The sequence below is a fragment of the Aspergillus pseudoviridinutans genome (assembly GCF_018340605.1).
Source record: "Aspergillus pseudoviridinutans IFM 55266 DNA, scaffold_3, whole genome shotgun sequence".
Taxonomy (NCBI): domain Eukaryota; kingdom Fungi; phylum Ascomycota; class Eurotiomycetes; order Eurotiales; family Aspergillaceae; genus Aspergillus; species Aspergillus pseudoviridinutans.
The window spans coordinates 181,168-198,365 of record NW_025091283.1 but is presented as its reverse complement, the minus strand read 5'-3'; the positions used below and the strand labels follow the sequence as shown (position 1 = coordinate 198,365).

At 49.1% G+C, this 17,198-nt stretch overlaps 3 protein-coding genes across 3 annotated transcripts; 2 read left to right on the top strand and 1 right to left on the bottom strand.

The window, feature by feature from the left end:
* Positions 1 to 10,229: 10,229 nt before the first annotated feature.
* Positions 10,230 to 14,317, top strand: Asppvi_003811 (glycoside hydrolase family 71 protein; the record flags this gene model as incomplete). The annotated part of the gene is made up of 6 exons (XM_043299768.1): positions 10,230 to 10,310; positions 10,376 to 11,033; positions 11,088 to 11,460; positions 11,525 to 13,437; positions 13,505 to 14,110; positions 14,184 to 14,317. 6 exons carry the CDS (start codon positions 10,230 to 10,232, stop codon positions 14,315 to 14,317), a joined length of 3,765 nt encoding a protein of 1,254 aa, XP_043155703.1.
* A 192-nt stretch (positions 14,318 to 14,509) lies between these two features.
* Asppvi_003810 (uncharacterized protein) lies at positions 14,510 to 15,733 on the bottom strand (the record flags this gene model as incomplete). The annotated part of the gene is made up of 3 exons (XM_043299767.1): positions 14,510 to 14,806; positions 14,864 to 15,123; positions 15,310 to 15,733. The coding sequence occupies 3 exons, from the start codon at positions 15,731 to 15,733 to the stop codon at positions 14,510 to 14,512; spliced, it is 981 nt and encodes a 326-aa protein (XP_043155702.1).
* An 861-nt stretch (positions 15,734 to 16,594) lies between these two features.
* Asppvi_003809 (uncharacterized protein) lies at positions 16,595 to 16,927 on the top strand (the record flags this gene model as incomplete). The annotated part of the gene is made up of 1 exon (XM_043299766.1): positions 16,595 to 16,927. One exon carries the CDS (start codon positions 16,595 to 16,597, stop codon positions 16,925 to 16,927), a length of 333 nt encoding a protein of 110 aa, XP_043155701.1.
* Positions 16,928 to 17,198: the final 271 nt, after the last annotated feature.

Here is a 17,198-nt window from a genome sequence, read left to right as displayed (position 1 = left end):
CGGATACTCGTTAAGAGTCTCTGGTCCTCAAGCTCAAACATGTCGCAAGATTGGACGCAAATGCCTGAATGCCGCGATGCAGACGACCAATATGAGGGCAATAGCTCAGATTACTCAGATGAAGACATTGTGAGTGGATTTGGCGGTCTTGATCAGAGGTCAAAATACGATCTAAAGCAAGTAGAGCGACTACCAACGCGATGCTAGCGGGATAACTGTAATCGAGAAAAGAGAGACAGACGGTGACACAAAATATCTCGTGAACTGCTGGGTCAGCGAAAAGCACATGCTCTTGCTTTTCGAATTTCTCCAATTGGAGTGAAGCTAGTCGGTGTCAGGGAAATCACGCTATGAAATACTTAGTATACATTTCCCGTCACAGCGAGAGTCCTAAGCCATTACATTGCGGTTGTTTTATTGGAATGTCTCTAGCGAACAATTTGGTCAACTAAAAGCTCTTTACATATACTATACTTTGCGTGCAGCATTTCCTTCATTATTAAGTACTGTATAGGTGTTGCGGCTCGTGCTTGTTATCACACAGTTTAGCAATGACAGCCTCTGAAGTTTACGGCATAGATCCTGGGTACAGTATAGATCGCGACGGTTATTCGTCTGTTGATGTGCACTTTGGATACATACCTGCAACTCGACTGCGTGCCTGTTCGTCCAGACTTGTAAACTGCGGCAAGCTCAGTCGGCTTCTGAGAGAGACGGGCTCTGGTCCACGATCTAGTGGGCTGCGCAATCTTAGCGCATGCTACAATGCCAAAGAGTTTTGGTAGGGACGGCTCATATCTTCTTCATAGATCTTCTTCATAGACCGCATATACGAGCAATAGCTCACAACGTAGGGTACATTTTTTGCCAATTTCGAACTTGAAACTAGTTCGGCATACTATATGCTTGTATTTTCTTAGTCCGCCAACAATAAAAGATGCTCAGTCCTTCTACATGTCGCCAGGAATGGGTCGGTCTCACTATGGGGCATTGTCATTCATCCAGTTCGATATGAGTCGGACAATCCGGGATTATAGAAAAAGATGGATTGCAGACCCTTCGCTCATCATTTCAGCCCTTTGCACTTCCCGATTGAAAGACGGTGCTGGAATTGTGCGCGGCTAAAAGCCTTTCGGATAACACTATTGCCGCACCGACAACGGAAATATGCATGATAGCTTTGGAGCTGGACACAGGCGCTCCGAGTCTCTCAGGAAGGCGTATTAGATATATCAGGCCGCCGATAGCATTGGAAGCAGCATAAATCGTGAAGTTGTATGCCATTGGTAATTGACAAGAGGAGGCTCTGGATGTAGCGTAGATGGCAGGGACGAGAGCAAGGAATCCACACTGTAGACAAGCGGAGATGAAGCTGGTCTCATTTTTCAGGAAGCTGGATATATAGGACCCATGGGTGAGCCAGACAGCAGCCATATAAAAATACCTAGTCGACGTGTCGAATCGATACTGAAAGAACACAAACGAAGCAGTTGAAACGGCAATCAAAGTGATAACTGTTGTCTGTTGTGCGACCCAATACCGTGGGGTAAATCGATGCCGCAGGCAGAAATATGAGAAAGCCATAGCCGAAAGAAGGAAGGAGAGGACAGCCAGCGTGTCAGGCAGCGACTTCTGCGCTTCAAGGAGCGGCAAGGGGGCGACATTGAGAATCAGATTGAGTGCCGTGAATCCAAAGTAGGCAAGGCCAAAACCGTGGACAGGAATGAGCACGTTGTCGCACAAACTCGAGGCTCGTGGGTCGTTCATGATTTGAATATATCTGGGCACGGACATGCAGGAATGCTGCCTGGGGAGTGGATGAATAAGATTTTGACTGAATGAAGATGATGCGAAATCTCTTACTATATATACATCATAAATTGCTCCCATCCGTGACATTAGCCGAAGGAGATGGTAGAAGTGATAACTGGGCATTCTAGTTTGTGCATTGAGGATATTGTCAGAGTATCCATTGCGGAACTGAAGAATGTTGAACATAGATATATTCACTGCCTGATGTCGTTGACACCGTGAATTGCCCAACGTTCAGAAGCTTCCAGTGCAACAACGGATCAACAGTCCTGGCGAGTTGCTCACTGGCTCTCCCGTAGGATTTGCCCCGTTTCAACCGGCTCAGTAGACCGAAACTACGACCAACATCGACAGACTGAAAATCACCGATTCCGAGTGCAGGCTGATAAATGCCTTCAGACCGTTCTAAGATTAATATTTTGAGCCAAACCCTCAAAGGTAGAGGGGCGGTCTGTGCCCTCTTCGATTTTAATACGCATTCACCGGGATCGACAGCGACTGTGGATAGATAAGCCGCTTAAGCAGCAACAGCGCAATGAAACAGGAAACAGACGACGTACCAGTTTCAGCCAGCCCGCTACATGTACAATCGCAGCATGGCTCGCTACAAGCTCCACAGAGCTGGTCCACCGCAAAGAAGCTGTTCCATACTGTAATACCTTGTTTATATGCGTTTCTAGTGTACGTTAAGATTCAGAGCGAGCGATCCTAACAACGTTGTTAACACTATTCGCTGTCAGGACATTCGGCACTTCCGTTTCTGAACCTGGGGTGCCTGGAATGATGGTCGAATTTCTTATTAGTCGGACGGCGGCAATCATGAACATCACCCTCTACACAGTTGGCCTTGGTATTGGTCCTCTGATATTCGCTCCTCTCTCGGAAGTCTACGGTCGACGATGGATATACACAATCGCATACACCTGTCTTCTCGCATTCACTGCGGGCGCGGCTTCATCGCCAAACTTTACGACTCTGCTGGTATGCAGATTTCTAGCGGGCTTGTCCGGTTCCGTCGGTATCGCCGTTGGCGCCGGAACCATTGCTGACGTATGGCCCGCAGGCCGGGAAAGAGCAATTGCCTCCCTCTTCTTCGTTCTGTGCCCTTTCCTCGCTCCCACGCTAGCTCCCCTCGTCGGTATCTATTCAATGACAGTTCACCAGGACAACTGGAAGTGGACGCAGTGGACGATGCTATTTATGGGTGTACCAATATGGCCCTTCGTTCTGGCAATGCGGGAGACTGCAACAGATCTCGTGGAACTCAAATTACGAAAAAGCATCTTTCTTCCCCTCAAGATGCTGTTCACAGATTTAATTGTTCTTTCACTGACAATCCACACTTCCTTCGGATATGCTCTGATTTTCAGTTTCTTTTCGAGTTTTTTCTATATACTCAGTATGGAGTATGGCTTTGACACAAAACATGCCAGCCTATGTCTGTTGAGCCTTCTCGTTGGCTACTTCTGCGCCTTATGCTTGTATATCGTCTTTGACAAGTGTTTTTTCACATCAAGAAGCCATGCTGTATTGCCAGTGCCGGAGAAAAGGCTCTATGTGGCTATCTTAGGTGGATTCCTCTTGCTTGTTGGTGAAATATGGTAAGAATATGACAAGGACGCAGTCAACCTCATCTATTGACAGTACACATAGGTACGCGGCTGGGGCATCTCGTGGAGGACATTGGGCTATCCTAGTGTCAGCAGGGATCCCTCTGGGCTGCGGGGTATTTGCATTATTCGTCCGTTAAGTATTCCTGGTACCTGTGGGAGGTTATCACTGACCATCACATTGTAGCTATCCTCCGTCACATATATTACTGATATATACAGTGCAAAAGTCGTTGCATCAGGTAAGCATGGGATAGGTGTTGCCAATATAACGCAACAAAGCTTACGCTGTTGCAGCTATCGCAGCTAACGGTGCACTACGATATACTCTTGGGGCGACGTTTCCGCTGTTCACTGTACAGATTTATGAGAAACTGGGCATAAATTGGGCTAGTGCTGTATTTGCTTTTCTATCACTTCTTCTCCTACCAACCCCAATTCTGCTTTGCAAATATGGCCGACGTCTAAGAACTTTTGAGAGTGTGAAACGAGAACAGCATGACACTCCTAGAGTCATTGCCCAGCCCAGTGCTAAAGGAGCAGCTGAACACCTACCAAAAAGTCCCTTCGAGGCGGGGAAGAGCACCTTTTCGTAGAATAACGAGTGCTGCTACTTTGCTTGCAGGTTGCGCGATGGATCTCCTCCCAAGGCAGAATAGCTCGCTGGTCTGATTAAGAAGGATCATCTTCGAATTCATCCTTTTGTCGCTTGTCTTTATCTTCTCTTTCTCCTTATCCTTATGCCTAGAGAGCGGGCAAAATTGAAAAGTCAGGGTGGAGGTGGAGGGCAGGAACGTAGTGACCTAAGGCATGGATGCTAATTCCTTTGGAACAGAAGGCTTGAGCTGACTTGTCACTCAGTGAATAATGGCGGACAGTATAATTCAGCCCTCCTGCAGATATCTGGGCGGAAGGGCCCACATTACAAAGCTTGAACCGATGAGGGGTTTGTTGGTAGATAGCGGGATCAGCAAGTTTGTCCTGTTTGATAATTTTGCGGACATCTTCGTACAGTTCTAGGAAGCATTAACGACATGGCCCGTACTTGTATTTTATTAAAACTTGCATTGTTACTGGTTAGATACAAAAAACCTCAATTTTATCCTAAAGGGTGTAGTTTTATTGGGGTCTCCTCACGTGATATCTACACCGACTTTACTGAGGGAGGGGCCCCCTCCCACAACTGCCTCACGAGAGTCAGTTGCTTGCCTGTGTAGCTATCTCGTCATTGCTCATGTAGTCAAGGTTCAATTTTGCTCTCTACAAAGACAACGTTGATAAGACTTGACTATCGCCCTCTTCTACCATGACGCTCAGCCAGTCTAGCAGCATTACCCCTGCCCCACTTGACTCCGCCTGGCCTCCAGCCCACATCTGGGAAACCATGGGCGCAGCAGACCGGGCTAGCTGGTTAGGGCAAATACAAAGAGACAGGGCCAGGCGCCTCGAAATGGATGCAGCCGAGACCGACCTCCGTCGCAGAAGGCCTCGCGTGGACTTGCAAGATGAAGTTAACCTTGAGGAAAACCGTGAGCCACCCCCTAGATCAAACCACTCATCGATATATTTCCGGGTGTCTCTGCCGCTCTTCTTACTCGCGTCTTCGAGAGGAAGTGGAAGGCGGCTGAGCTCATACGCCTCAGAGAGGAGTCTATCACAGAACTAGATCAGGAGGACAGAGTCTTTAAGATGACGGAGTCGGGAGGCACAGTAGGCTTCAAGAAGGCAGCGACATCACTTGGGGACTGGGGCACCAACCCTCAGATATGGACGAGCTGCTTCCTTACCTATCTGGCTATACTTGGATACCTCTTCAGTGACAAGCACCCAAAAGCAGTCCCCAACCTACTCATGTTCATGCGGCAGATCCTAGATTTTGCTCAGACCTATCAGTGGTCGGAGGCAGTACTTCCACTTGCCCTCAATTTCCACCAGTACCTACTAGATAAAGGAGAGCTATCGACGGACAACTACCTAGTTACAGCCGCGTTCCGCGAGAAATACCTCCGCCATAATCTCACCCTACCTGCTAAGTCGACAATAAATGCTTCCGTCCGACCTCGCCAAGCTAGGTCTACAAGGTCTTTGAACAATGAGACGGAGGTTTGCGATAAGTTCAACACGATGGGGTGTGTCTGGGAAGGCTGCAAAAGACGTCACGAATGCACGGCATGCGGCTTGGCTGAACATGGTGCATCCTCCTGTCGCAAGAAGAAATAGCAGGCGAAGACGACCTTCGACAGACACACTACTAAGGCCGGCATAATTGCTTACAATCTTCGTTCTCTAACCCTCATACAGCAGGGGCAACCGCCCAGACCAAACACTACTATCCAATATCCCCAAACTCCCAAGGTTACACCCCTCTCCATCACCACTGCTGCCGCAGAACTGGAACAACCTCCTACGCTACTATCCAGGAGATCTCGGTCCCACTCTCGCTGGAATCCTAACCTATGGCTCCAGATTGGCTATAGGGGCAAGAAGCATTTTCATTACTATGCAAACCACTACATACACGAACCCGGCATGATTACGGAAAAAATAGTAGGGGATCTCAACCTGGGTCGCATCAAAAAAACCTCGCAGCCTTCCCTTGTTTCGCCACTTGGGCTAGTTCCTAAGCATGATGGGGGATGGCGCCGTATCCATGACCTATCGTGGCCCCCCGGTCAGGGCCTTAAGCAGGGCATACCGGACTCCTGGTCAACAATTGAATACATGACAATCGACGACGTCTATGACCAGATCATACGGGCTGGTCAAGGTTGCATAATTATCAAGAGGGACATTAAKGACGCCTTCCGAATAGTCCCTATTGCCGAAGACAACCAGCATCTACTTGCGTTCCAGTGGAACAGGTCCATTTACGTCGAATGTTGCCTCCCCTTCTGTCTTGCAACTGCCCCTTTCCTCTTCAACCTCTTCGCGGAGGCCCCCCATTGGATACTCCAATGCCTCCTACCAAAATTCTATATCAATCATTACCTAGACGATTTCATCGCAATAACCCAGTCCGCCTCGATACTCGACCCTGTCGGTCTCTTCGATGAGGTCTACAACGAAGTAACCAACTACCTACGTATTCCTCGTAACACGAAGAAGGACGAGCAAGGGACTTGTGTGACAGTTCTAGGTATCCGAGTAGACTCCATTGCAATGGAAGTTCGCCTACCACCAGAGAAGTTGTGCCGCGCCACATTGGACGCCGCAGCTGCCCTGAACGCTCCGAGTCTCTCCCTCAAGCAAACAGAGAGCCTTACAGGCTTACTCGCCTTCTGCTCAAGAGTTGTCCGGCTAGGAAGAACAAGGCTACAGTCCCTATACACCTTCCAAGCCGCTTTTCCACCTGGGAGAAGCGCGCGCTGCCGTATCCCTTACCTAGCCGCTCTCCGAGCCTACCATATCGATAACTTCCTTGAAGATAAACTGTTCGATAACAAGCATTTCCGCCGTCTAATCGACGGCGCGAGAAGACTCAATCCCATCACAAGCGTTCGGGTACGAAAACCGATCTCGCGCGACACTATTACGAAACTATCCGCAGGCCTGGCCACACTCCCCTTGCGGCCCTTAGACGAACTGAACTTCGCAACCGCATGCCGAGTGGCATTCGCAGGTTTCCTCCGCCTCGGAGAATTTACCTACAAGACACAAGACCTCAGCGCTCGGCCTATTTTCTCAGCCACGAAGCTAACACGCTCCGACGTCAGATTTCCGTCCTCGCTAGACCACGTGCAACTCACACTCAAACGTAGTAAGACTGACCGTCGCCACGAAGGAGTGCAGATTGTTCTTGCAAAGACTGGAGATGGAGCATGCCCAGTTGATGCGCTTCAGAAGCTGCTACTTCTCGACCCCAGAGGGCCCGACGACCCGTTGTTCTCTTTCCACAGAAAAGTCTTCAGTCGCAGCAACTTCTCTCAACCTTATCTACTAGGCTAAGAGCGCTCGGTATAGGGACAGACGGCTACTCGGGCCATAGCTTTCGGAAGGGTGCGGCTCAACATGCGCACGACAGCGGGATTCTCGACAACCAAATTCAGGTACTAGGGAGATGGACCTCGGACGCATTCAGGGTTTATTTTACGACGAACGCTACGGTTTTGTACAAGCTCAACCACCAGTTCCAGACCGGCTCGCCAGCGCCGCTGTCTTCTCTGGTTCCACCACCGTCCCCTCCACCATCCTAGTTTGGCCCGGGTCATTTGGGCCCTATCTGACGCTACGGTCTAAACCCGTAGCGACAGGTGACCCGTTATGGCCAAACTACTGTTTCCTTGTCCTCTTGACTGCGTGAGGTCACCAATAAACATAGCTCTGGGTAATTGTTGGCCGAGGCTTGGCAAGCCTTGGCGTATAGCGTGCATCACAGACATATCTCGCTGCAGTTCATCGTGGGCGATTTGCAAGCTCGTAATCACTGGCCACGAGTATATGCGGGCATTCATACAGTCTGCCGGGACTCAGGCTGCACAGCGTACTCATTGAGTCATGGAATGGGGACATCTATCGTCAGAGTGGAGTTATTTCACCCTGTGCTTGTGAATTATTAAATCAAGTCTCGCAATGATCCATCCCACTTCGAATGGAGCGAGGTTGTGATTTAGGGGCCAGCGCTTTTTCTACGGTTGGCAATGGAGCCTCGGCTAGAACGCTTGGACTGTCTAGACCAACTCCCCGAGACTATACTTCAAATGAACACCCACCATGTAGTAGTATGACTCATGTTCATTGTTACCCTACACTAGTCTAATAGGACTAAAATCTCAGGAGCAAGAGGGGCCTGATTAATATCCTTTCGAATCGGGGAGATTGTAGCTGTTGGATTTTCTGACATTTCGAGTGCGGAATACCAAAGCTTTTCTGTTCAGTTGTTTGCCAAGGTTGCTTTTTTTGAAGGCATCGGTGCCAGTTAGGTAGAGCATTTTCCAATGGAATGTCCGCTACTGTCCATGAAGGTAAAGTGATAATGTATTTATCGCTTCTAGTCACATGTCACAATCTACCTCTAAGCCTCACCAATCTCGAAGGTTTAATGACTCCCATGAGCCAAGAACTAGGATCCTCATACTCATAGCATCGTTTTCAACCAGCTATCCTCGGTAGAGGCGATGATGGAGCAGGACGAAGGATTAGGTGGCAAACTAAAATGTTAGTGGCTGGTAGTGTCCTAGGGTTATCTGCTAGATGAAATTGCAAGTGAGTACATTTTCGTGCTTTTTCGTATGTACTAACTGTGCTTCTAGCTGACACTATGCCTTTGCATTTATTATCTAGAAACTAACACCATGATGCTAAATTTTCCTGTCTGTTCTATCGTTGCGGCAGACAATTAGCTATTTTAATTAGGGAGAAATCATCTGCCTGGTAAAGTAGTAAGTCTTTAATCTTAACTTACCAGTTATTGGCATTAGATAAAGGGAAATAGCTATGTATACAAAGTCCTTATTAGGTATTTTTTTAGTGACTAGAAAGTTGCCTCTCCTAAGGTCTAGTCTTTTAAAAATTCTGCTGCTGCTAAAGACCCTTGGTAGTATGTGGCTCTAGCCTAATAGGGTCTGTTTCTATCCATGTAGGGTCCAATGCTACCCTGCGCTAGTCTAGTAGTTCTCGAGAGGTCAGGGACACTAACAAGTGGAGAGATGAGCTAGAGACTGTTGGAATGCTCAATTCTCCTCCGAATCCTGCATTAGACTCTATGTCTGGCATATATTGGCTATGGTATCGCTCTTTTCGCTATGACGTGTGACGTGAATATCGGTCTTATGTGCATAAGTATTTCATTGTCCTTTCTTCACTATTCATTTAACCTATATTGGGTTCCCCAAATATGTACAAGGGTTTTTCGAGCGGCTCTTCTAGTCGCCGGGTTTCCGGACCCTGCCTTGCTTGGCCCACGCTAATTTGATCACCCAACTGGCTTGCTAATTTAGCGCATGGGTCGCGCTACGAGACCAAGGTACACAATCTCTGAATACTTTATGGATAGACACTACAGTACATCCAATTGCCATTAGTAGAAAATAGGTATCTATCTCGGCAAGCCTCATTTAATAGTTAGACTGGTACCTCTACATAGAGGCATACACAGACCCTATTAGGCTAGAGCCATGTACTACCAAGGATCTTTACCAGCAAAAATTTTTAGAAGACTAGACCTTACCTAAGGTGAGGCAACTTTCTAGTTACTAAAAAAATACCTAATTAGGACATTTTATAGATAGCTATTTCCCTTTGCCTCATGCCAATAACTGGTAAGTTATTATTAAGATTAGAAACTTACTACTTTACTAGTCAGATGATTCCTCCCTAATTAAGATAGCTAATTGTCTGCTGCAAAGATAGAATAGATAGGAAAATTTAGCATTATAGTATTAGTTTCTAGGTAATAAATACAAAGGCCTAGTATTAGCTAGAAGTATAGTCAGTATATATCAAAAAGCACAAAAGTGTACTTACTTGCAATTTCATCTAGCAGATAGCCCTAGAACACTACCAGCTGCTAATATTCTAGCTTGCCACCTACTCCTTCGTCCTACTCCATCATTGCCTCTACCAAGGATAGCTGGTTAAAAACGATGTTATGAGTAAGAGAATCCGATTTCTCGGCTCGCAATGAGAAATAGCGTAGATAGGACCATCTCTAGCGCGATATTGTCTACCGAAATCGGATTTTAGGGGGAGTCTAGTGCAATTAATTATCGAATATAAAAGCTCAGTCCGCCTTTCGGAAATGTAGATTTTGTATTTTGTCTTCTGAGGAACGCAAGGCCATTTTTGATCACCTTGACGGGACTAGTCATCATGAGATTGCCTTCTCTGCTGGCCGCGACCCTTCTGTGGCCCTATCAGGTCAGGGCCGCAGCCGTTTTCGCGCACTTCATGGTATATCACAGCCCCTATCTCCTCCTACTATACGTATAATGGCAAGAAGCTGACATGAATCACAGCTGATGAATGCGGAAAACTACACGGGGGCCGACTGGCAAACAGACATCCAAGCAGCCCAAGACGCTCGCATTGATGCGTTTGCACTGAACATGGCTGTTGACTCGAGAGTTGCTGAAATCCTCCCAACTGCTTTCCAGGCTGCCCTCGACAAGCATTTCTCATTGTTCTTTTCCTTTGACTACGCCGGGAACGGTCCGTGGAAAGCAGGTGACGTGGCCGCGCTCCTGGAGCAATACACGGCCTCGCGTGCGTATTACCTGCACAAAGGGCAATATCTTGTGTCCACATTCGAGGGCCCTGCGCATGCAGAGGACTGGATCGATTTGAAGCAACAGTACAATGTCTTTTTCGTCCCTGATTGGTCTTCCATTGGTGCCAAGCCAGCTTCGAAATTGGGTGGCGGCGTGGCAGATGCTCTCTTCAGTTGGGCAGCTTGGCCGTGGGGCCCACAAGATATGGATACCTATACCGATGCCTCATATTATCAGTATCTAAACGAATCTGGATCAAAGCCATATATGATGGCTGTTTCGCCCTGGTTCTTCACTAATCTGCCCGGTTATGACAAGAACTGGCTTTGGAGGGGCGATGATCTGTGGTACGATCGCTGGGTCGAGGTTCTCTACAATCAGCCTGAATTCGTGGAAATTATTTCTTGTAAGTTCAAGAAATCTTGGAGTACAACCTTGGCCTTATCTAAAAAATTACCAGGGAATGACTATGGCGAATCTCACTATATTGGACCTCTCCACGACCATGCCATGGAGGCCTTCACGATTGGAAAGGCCCCCAGTAACTTTGCCAAGGACATGCCCCATGATGGTTGGCGATTGTCCTTGCCATTCCTGATCGACATGTACACATTCGGAACGGCTACGGTGACCAAAGAAAACGTCGTCACCTGGTATCGTCTCTCCCCTGGTACAGCCTGCGATAGTGGCACCACAGGGAACACTGCCAGCCAACTGCAGGTGGAATTTGCCCCTAGTCAGATTGTGCAAGACCGCGTGTTTTACTCTGCTCTTCTGATCGAGCCTGCAACGGTGACAGTCAGCATCGGAGGCGTCGTACAGGAAGGCTCATGGTAAAGATCATCTCAAATTCAATTTTAAACATTCCAAAAGATACTGACTGATATTGTGCACCAGGAACTGGGCTCCGGATGGAAAAGTCGGAATTTACCATGGCAGTGTTCCTTTTACGGGAACAGGAGAGGTTATCGTGACCATCTCCCGCGATGGAACTCAGCTTGCCCAAGTAACCGGCAAAGCCATCTCGTCCGCTTGTACAGATGGGCTCTTTAACGCTTGGGTTGGGAGTGCAACATCCCCAGCCGCTGTTTCCGCAAAGCCGCCGCTGTCGATCTCGGAGCAGGCCTGTATCAACGGAACCGGTGCATACAACTTCGCCGGTCTCTGTGACTTCGCTTGCTCCTATGGCTACTGCCCAGTGACAGCATGTACGTGCCGGCAAATGGGCAAGCCCCTGACGGCTCCCAATTCCACGGGCGTCATTGGATATCCAATCGCCGGCGAGGATGCCAGTTATTCTGGCCTCTGCGCATTCAATTGCAATTTGGGATATTGTCCTAGCTCCGCTTGTGGGACCGAGCAAGTCCCTCTGGTTATCCCCACCGTCTCTGATTTCGCACCTCCTGCATGTGTTGCAGGCACTGGATCGGGTGCTCTTACCGGCCTCTGTAGCTTTGCGTGCAACCACGGCTTCTGCCCAATGCATGTTTGCACTTGCACTGCCCAGGGTGGCTTGGTACCAGCCCCGCCCACTACAGGCACCGGAGGCACCCCTGTCGATGGGCTGGAGGACCATGGTCTTTGCAATTTTGCGTGTAGCCATGGGTATTGTCCGGACGGCGCCTGTGTTAAAACCGGCAATAAGAGCTCCGGCGAGGTCTATGTTCCTCCGAGCATCTGGGATAACACGGATCCCGAGGTTCAATGCATCCCACCATGCAAGATCATTTTACCCCCGTTCCCACTGGGCTCCTCGACGACGATTCAGTTCCCTTCCATGGTCAGTTCTGTCTGGACAAGATCAGGCACCTCGATCGGCACAAAGACCACCATTCTCAGCGTCCCATCACTGGTCACCGATAAGGTTCCCTTTTGGCCCGTTGTCATCGGTGCCGATACCTCCCCCACTGGATTTTATCCCCTTCAAAGCTTCATGCCGGAGTCGTCGGAGCTTGTCCTTTCGGGCGACGAAGCTCCCTTCTCCCCAGTTCCATCTGGCAGCGCAACGCCGGCACCCGTCTTCCCAGGAGCCCCTTACACTGTTACTTACCAGCCCCAGGCCACGAAGTCGATTTCATTGAGCGTGAATGTTCCTTCTGTTACCTGGTCGAGCGCTAGTCCAACTGCAACCTGTACCAGCAGCTGTGGTACCGACAGTTGCAAACTGTTTGGTGGATGCGACTCGACAGACCCAATCGACGATTGTGGTCTCTATGGCTGCGGAGGAGGATGCAGCATTCAAAGCTGTGACCAGTCCTGTGGCGTCGCCTGCTCTACCGACCAACATCATCTTGACTCCGATAGCACCGGCAGCAGTGGAGGTGGTGGCGGCGGCGGAGGGAGCCATAGTGGCAGCAGCAGCAGCAGTAGTGGGAGTGCCAATGGCCAGCAGGCAAATCTCCCCATGGACTACGACGGGCCGGACGGCCTCGCTAATGGCAAGTGGAATCCGACGCCCATCCTTGTTGAAGATGCCGCGGCAATCACGAGTGGAATGTCCGCCATTATGGCTCAAGGGACGCCGTGTTTTGAGTCCGCTTTGTCACTTTTGTCTGCCTCGCAAACGGTTCCCGCTGATCTGTATTCCACGGTTCATGCCTCAGCAACTTTCCTCAAGCAGTCCATGTCCACTCAAATCAGTGATCTGCAGGATAAGATCAATGCTGCGGATCCCGAAAACTTCCAAGCGGTCACTTCATGGTTTACCACCTGGCAGCACGATTTCAACGTCCGGGTTGACTCGATGATTCAAGGCATTGAGACGCCCAACGCTGAAATCGAATTGCAAGTAGGACTTGGAAGAGCAAAAGGTATGAGAGTTGCCATACCTGACAATCTGTTCGCATGTTTCATCTACGTTCATACTGACCAATACAGTCGATGTCGACATCTTCAGCGAAGCAGCGAGCATTGAGGCCAATGAAGATATATGCGAGATTAACCCAGATATGGGCTCTAGCAGTCATCCCATTTACCGAAAGCGTGCAATTCCCCCATCATGCGCACCGGACTTCAAAGGAGACCCGGGCGAGCCTTCCAATGCGGCTAAAATACCGAAATGGATCGGCTGCGACACCCGGTTTGGTTTTGAGTACGCTAGCAGCGCCGAAATTCTCGGTGCGATGAAGCAGGGAATAAAATACTTCCTCTCCAATGGGAGGGGCGCCCCGCGCGCTGATCAACCTATCTGGCAGACTGCTGCAAAGGCTGCATATCCCCACATCTACAGCAATAGCGACAACATAGCCTTCTCTGATGAATGCATGAATGCCGGAAACGACTATACTGGATTTATTGAGTTTCCTATCATGCCAGATGGGAGCATCTTGGAGGCCGGGCGAAACTCTCGCATTGACGTTGGTGTACAGCGTGTTGTGTTCAAGGCCAAGGCGAGCAGAGACGCCACCAAAACTGATTGGAGTTATCTCTATTGTGGTGTGATGAGCCATTTCACAAATCTCCTAGAGACGCACATCATCGATGGTGAGTCGAGGAGGGTTTTGCCTTTCAAACTCTGTGAGGCCGCTTGCTCATCTGACCTGGTTGGGCAATGCAGCTGGATGTGGGCTTGAAGAAGCAAGTTTCAACCGAGGTGCGATTCGCAAAGATGGTTGGGACGGGAGAGGGCGCTCTGATTATCACGGACTGACTCGGTTACGTGGTGGCTGGTTTTTCCTCATGGATATCTGATGTCGATTCATGGAGCGGTAACTTACCGCTAAGACAGGGCTTATACTCACAGACCCGTTTTCTCTCGTATTTTGTAGAGTAATCTGTTTTGAGTGACAGGCGAGACGGTGAATTACAGTCGTCAGATAAAGTGGGCCGATGAGCAGAACCGAATTGACGACGAAAGAAGTCCTTATTTCTGGTATCTTTACGCTAATCTTGACTCCCCAAGCGTATATCTCGATTCTGTTGCTCGATTTCTTGCATGAGTTGCACAATCTTTCGGGCGTCCGCTCGGGTCCTTTCCACCAGCTCATCTTGCTCACTTATCCATCGCAACCGCATTTTCCAAAATTCCCATCTTTCCAATGAGAACAATGAGTCTCCGTGCCATAAATTAGAATCGCTTTTTTTTAATTTTTCGAGGAGAGAAAGGTCTCTTTTTCCCACAAACCCGAAGATAATGTGCCCGGCGATCTCAAAAAACGGAACCATAGCATGCACATCAGCCTAAAATACGCAAGTCAATCAACGCATATGCCTTTATGGCCTTTCATTCTCACTCACATTCAGCATTTGCATATAATCAGTAGGGCGACCAGTGTCCCGATAGCGGTCGCCTTGCCACTGTGGCGGAGGTTGATGGGCATGGGTCCAGGGATCCTGCTCGAGGGCGAATACGATCAGTCGAAATGCCACGGTTAACTCCCTGAGATCGGGAGATTCGGGAGGATAGGCCGCAAGATAGTGCGCATAGAAAGCGTTAGCGCTGTGGAAATCACTCCACCCGTAAAAGGGATATGGGCCGTATCTCATCTCCCAACAGCCTATGATGAAAGGATTAGTATAGGCTCGTGCATGAAACCAGCTGCCTAGGGGAACTCTATGAAGGGCAAGAGGATGTGCAGGTGGATATCTCCGAAATTTCAAGCCGTTATGCCAAGGGAGCAAAGAAACCAACGGCACAGCGTTGGTCTGTTAGGGGCGGGAGAAAGGGAAAAAGGCCCACTCACGGGAATATGTCTCCGACCAAATGTAATCGAATGCCTCCAAGGACCTCCAGGTTTCTAGTCGGTCCTCGAAACAGCCGGTGCGGATCTGCTCCTCGGTTCGTTCCAGCTGAGGCAGCGCGCGGATCGCCTCAATTAACTTGAGAATGGCAGGCTGGTAGCGCGGCATGTCGATAGCAGCATCCCATAATAACCAGGAGACGCGTTCACCTTTGTCCACGACGTTGTTCTGGCGCTTCTCGACCACGCGGCCCTCGTCGACGAGCGACATTAGTTGGCGAGCAGCATCCTCTGCTGCAATGGCATTGGCTGTGCCGAATGACTCGGCAAATTCTCGCAGGGTTTGGATTTCGTCCACAGTCGGAGGGTCTTCCTCGTCCGGGTCCGGATGGGAGAAGCGTTCCCACTCAGTGTAGTCGTCTCTCATGGATGGCAACGTTGGACGCCAGTTTTGAACAGGTGTTGCAGATGAAGGAGAGGGACTCTTCGGCCTTTTTAGATGGTTCACGCTAGTGACCGATTCTGGAAGTGGATCCAAGTGCACGGTGCAAGTTGGTATCGGTATCGGTGTTATCATTGGCCGTCCCAGCCTATCATAGTCGAGGCTATGCGGGAACCGCCCCACCGCTATCAAGCAGCCTGGGCAGGAAAACTATTTACTATGGTATATATATGCAGTCCACCTGCCCCTCATAATGGCAACAACAACTTCATACCTTTTGAACCTACTTTAACAGACTTTTATTGGCGTTGGTGGACCTTCAGCCCCGCCTTTATCGCACCCCTGCAATTCCTTTCCATTTCTTTTGCTGAAGAGACTCCAACAAATTTGGAAGCTTGGTTAACAAGACTACAAAATACGAGAAAGCAGCGGCAGCCATCTGAATCACCTTTTGCCAACTACAACACAGAAGAAAAGAGCAGCTGAAGCACAGTGGTCACTCACAAGCCTCGATTTGATCACCCTTCGCACCCATACGTTGAAGATCCCTTCTACTTTTGTAACCCAAACAATATGGAAGGAGGCTTGGCAGGTCGTCATTCCAAAAGGGAATAGTATGCTCCCTTAATGAATGACGCGCTTGGTGTCTCAGCTGCTTCTTGCATCATTTGCTTCTTGCATCATTTTAAACAAAAAATATCCCACCTAGGTCAGACCTCCCTCCCAAATCTAACTCTGACTCTCTCATGGTAAAGGAGACGACAAACTAAGAGTCGTTAGGAAACAAAAAGAGCTGGCAAAAAGAGTCGGTTAATAGACCCAGACTAAAACTATCCCTGGCGCATAATGGTGAAGCCTCAGGGACGGCGGCTATTCGCCATCACCTACTCGGGGACGTCGAATGAAACATCCACCCCCGGGACGCAGCACGATGGTCTTGAACCAATGGCCAACATTCTTGGCTGCAACCGCACAACCTGGAGGATTAAAAACTCTGTGGGCGCTTATCCACAGGTGTCTTCACCAAAGTACGTGTCACCTAGATTGCGCGCTGCATTCCAGTTTATTGCCGACGGCGACGTCCCTCATGGGAACGAGACTGCAAAGAGCTACTTGCAGGCGAGCCCGAATAATGATGATGTATGCAAGGGGACTAAATGGGCGGGAAGTTCACACTGATGGCGTCATATGCATGAACGACTGGACCAATACCTGCGCTACGATTTTCTTATCCCTATTTCCAGTCGCGTATAGCTTTGTCTTCAGCTCTCGGCGTACAGGCCGACGAGAGCGAAAATCAAATATAGTGCGTAGGTTTTATGAACCATCGACCATCTATAGCATTAAGTTGAATAGCTGCTTTTCAATATCTAGCACAGTCAAGTTTTCCAGCTACTATGATAGTAGTTGCAAAGATTCTTGTGATAGGCAGCGTTGATTTTGAAACACT